The sequence below is a fragment of the Sturnira hondurensis genome, unplaced genomic scaffold (assembly GCF_014824575.4).
Source record: "Sturnira hondurensis isolate 20B ecotype Veracruz unplaced genomic scaffold, ASM1482457v3 Scaffold0008299, whole genome shotgun sequence".
Lineage (NCBI taxonomy): Eukaryota > Metazoa > Chordata > Mammalia > Chiroptera > Phyllostomidae > Sturnira > Sturnira hondurensis.
The window spans coordinates 1-1,068 of NW_028080930.1; the positions used below are offsets into that span (position 1 = coordinate 1).

Genomic DNA, 1,068 nt, shown 5'->3' on the forward strand with positions numbered 1-1,068 from the left:
AGCAGCCGTGGCTGGAGCAGGAGCGTCCAGACGGGTGGGACCAGCGGGCGCGGAACACCAAGGACCACGAAGAGAATTCCCGAAAGTACTTGGACCACCTACGCGCCCACTACAACCAGAGCGAGGACGGTGAGCCACGCGCGCCCGGCTCAGGGCACGACCCCCGTCCCCACGGAGGGGCCTGGGTCGCCCAGAGGCTTCGGGACCTGCCCAGCCCCCGCCCCAGGAGGAGCCCGCGCGGGTTTTGCCCCAGTTAGATTCTCATTCAGTTTAGGATTAATCCCCGGTGGGACGTGGGACGGGTCTCCACTGGTCAGGTCCAGGACACAACTGTCTTTGGGGAGGGACTAATTGGCCCCGGCCAACCTCGGGGTGCGGTCAGGGTCGCACACCCAGCAGCAGATGACCGGCTGCGTCGTGGGGTCGGACCGGCGCTTCCTCCGCGGGTACTTCCAGTCCGCCTACGACGGCGCCGAAACCTTCGCGGTGAAGGTGGACAGGTGCTCCTCGACCCCGACCTGGGCTCAAGCGGCGGCGGCCCCCACCACTGCCGGGAGCAACTTGGTGCAGGACCCGGCTGCGGAGTACTGGAGGGCCTACCTGAAGGATACCTGCGTGCCCTGGCTCCGCCTGTACCTGAAGAAGGGGAAGGAGATGCTGCTCCGAGCAGGTACCAGGGCGCGGGCCTCCCCAGGAGGGGGTCTGTGGGCTGGGGTGGCTTCCCACCAGGAGAGGAGGGGAATGGGGCAGTGTCAGTGTCCCTCCTGCTCGGGAGAGGGAAGAGTCCCCCAGGTCTCCTTATTCTGTGACTCACCACCAGGCCCAGCTTCCTCTAAAGGACAGGAAGGGGCCCAGCCTCTCCCTGAAACACCCACAGTGGGTCCCTCACACCCTGCAGCACCTGGGGCACCAGGAACCTCTCCCTGGTTCTCTGGCTCAGACCTTTTCTAGAGGCCTGACTCTGGGTTTGCTTAGTCATCAGCCTCCACCTGAGTCTGTGTCTCCCCTGAGAGACCTAGATACTCCTACCCTAGGTTCTCACTTGATGTGGAACCTTCCAGGAAATAG

At 64.4% G+C, this 1,068-nt stretch overlaps 1 protein-coding gene across 1 annotated transcript; it reads left to right on the forward strand.

The window, feature by feature from the left end:
• Positions 1–44: 44 nt before the first annotated feature.
• Positions 45–659, forward strand: LOC118992726 (patr class I histocompatibility antigen, A-2 alpha chain-like; the record flags this gene model as incomplete). The annotated part of the gene is made up of 2 exons (XM_037054688.1): positions 45–129; positions 383–659. Coding segments are annotated over 2 exons (362 nt in total), but the record flags the coding sequence as incomplete, so codon positions are not given.
• Between the last annotated feature and the right edge of the window lie 409 nt (positions 660–1,068).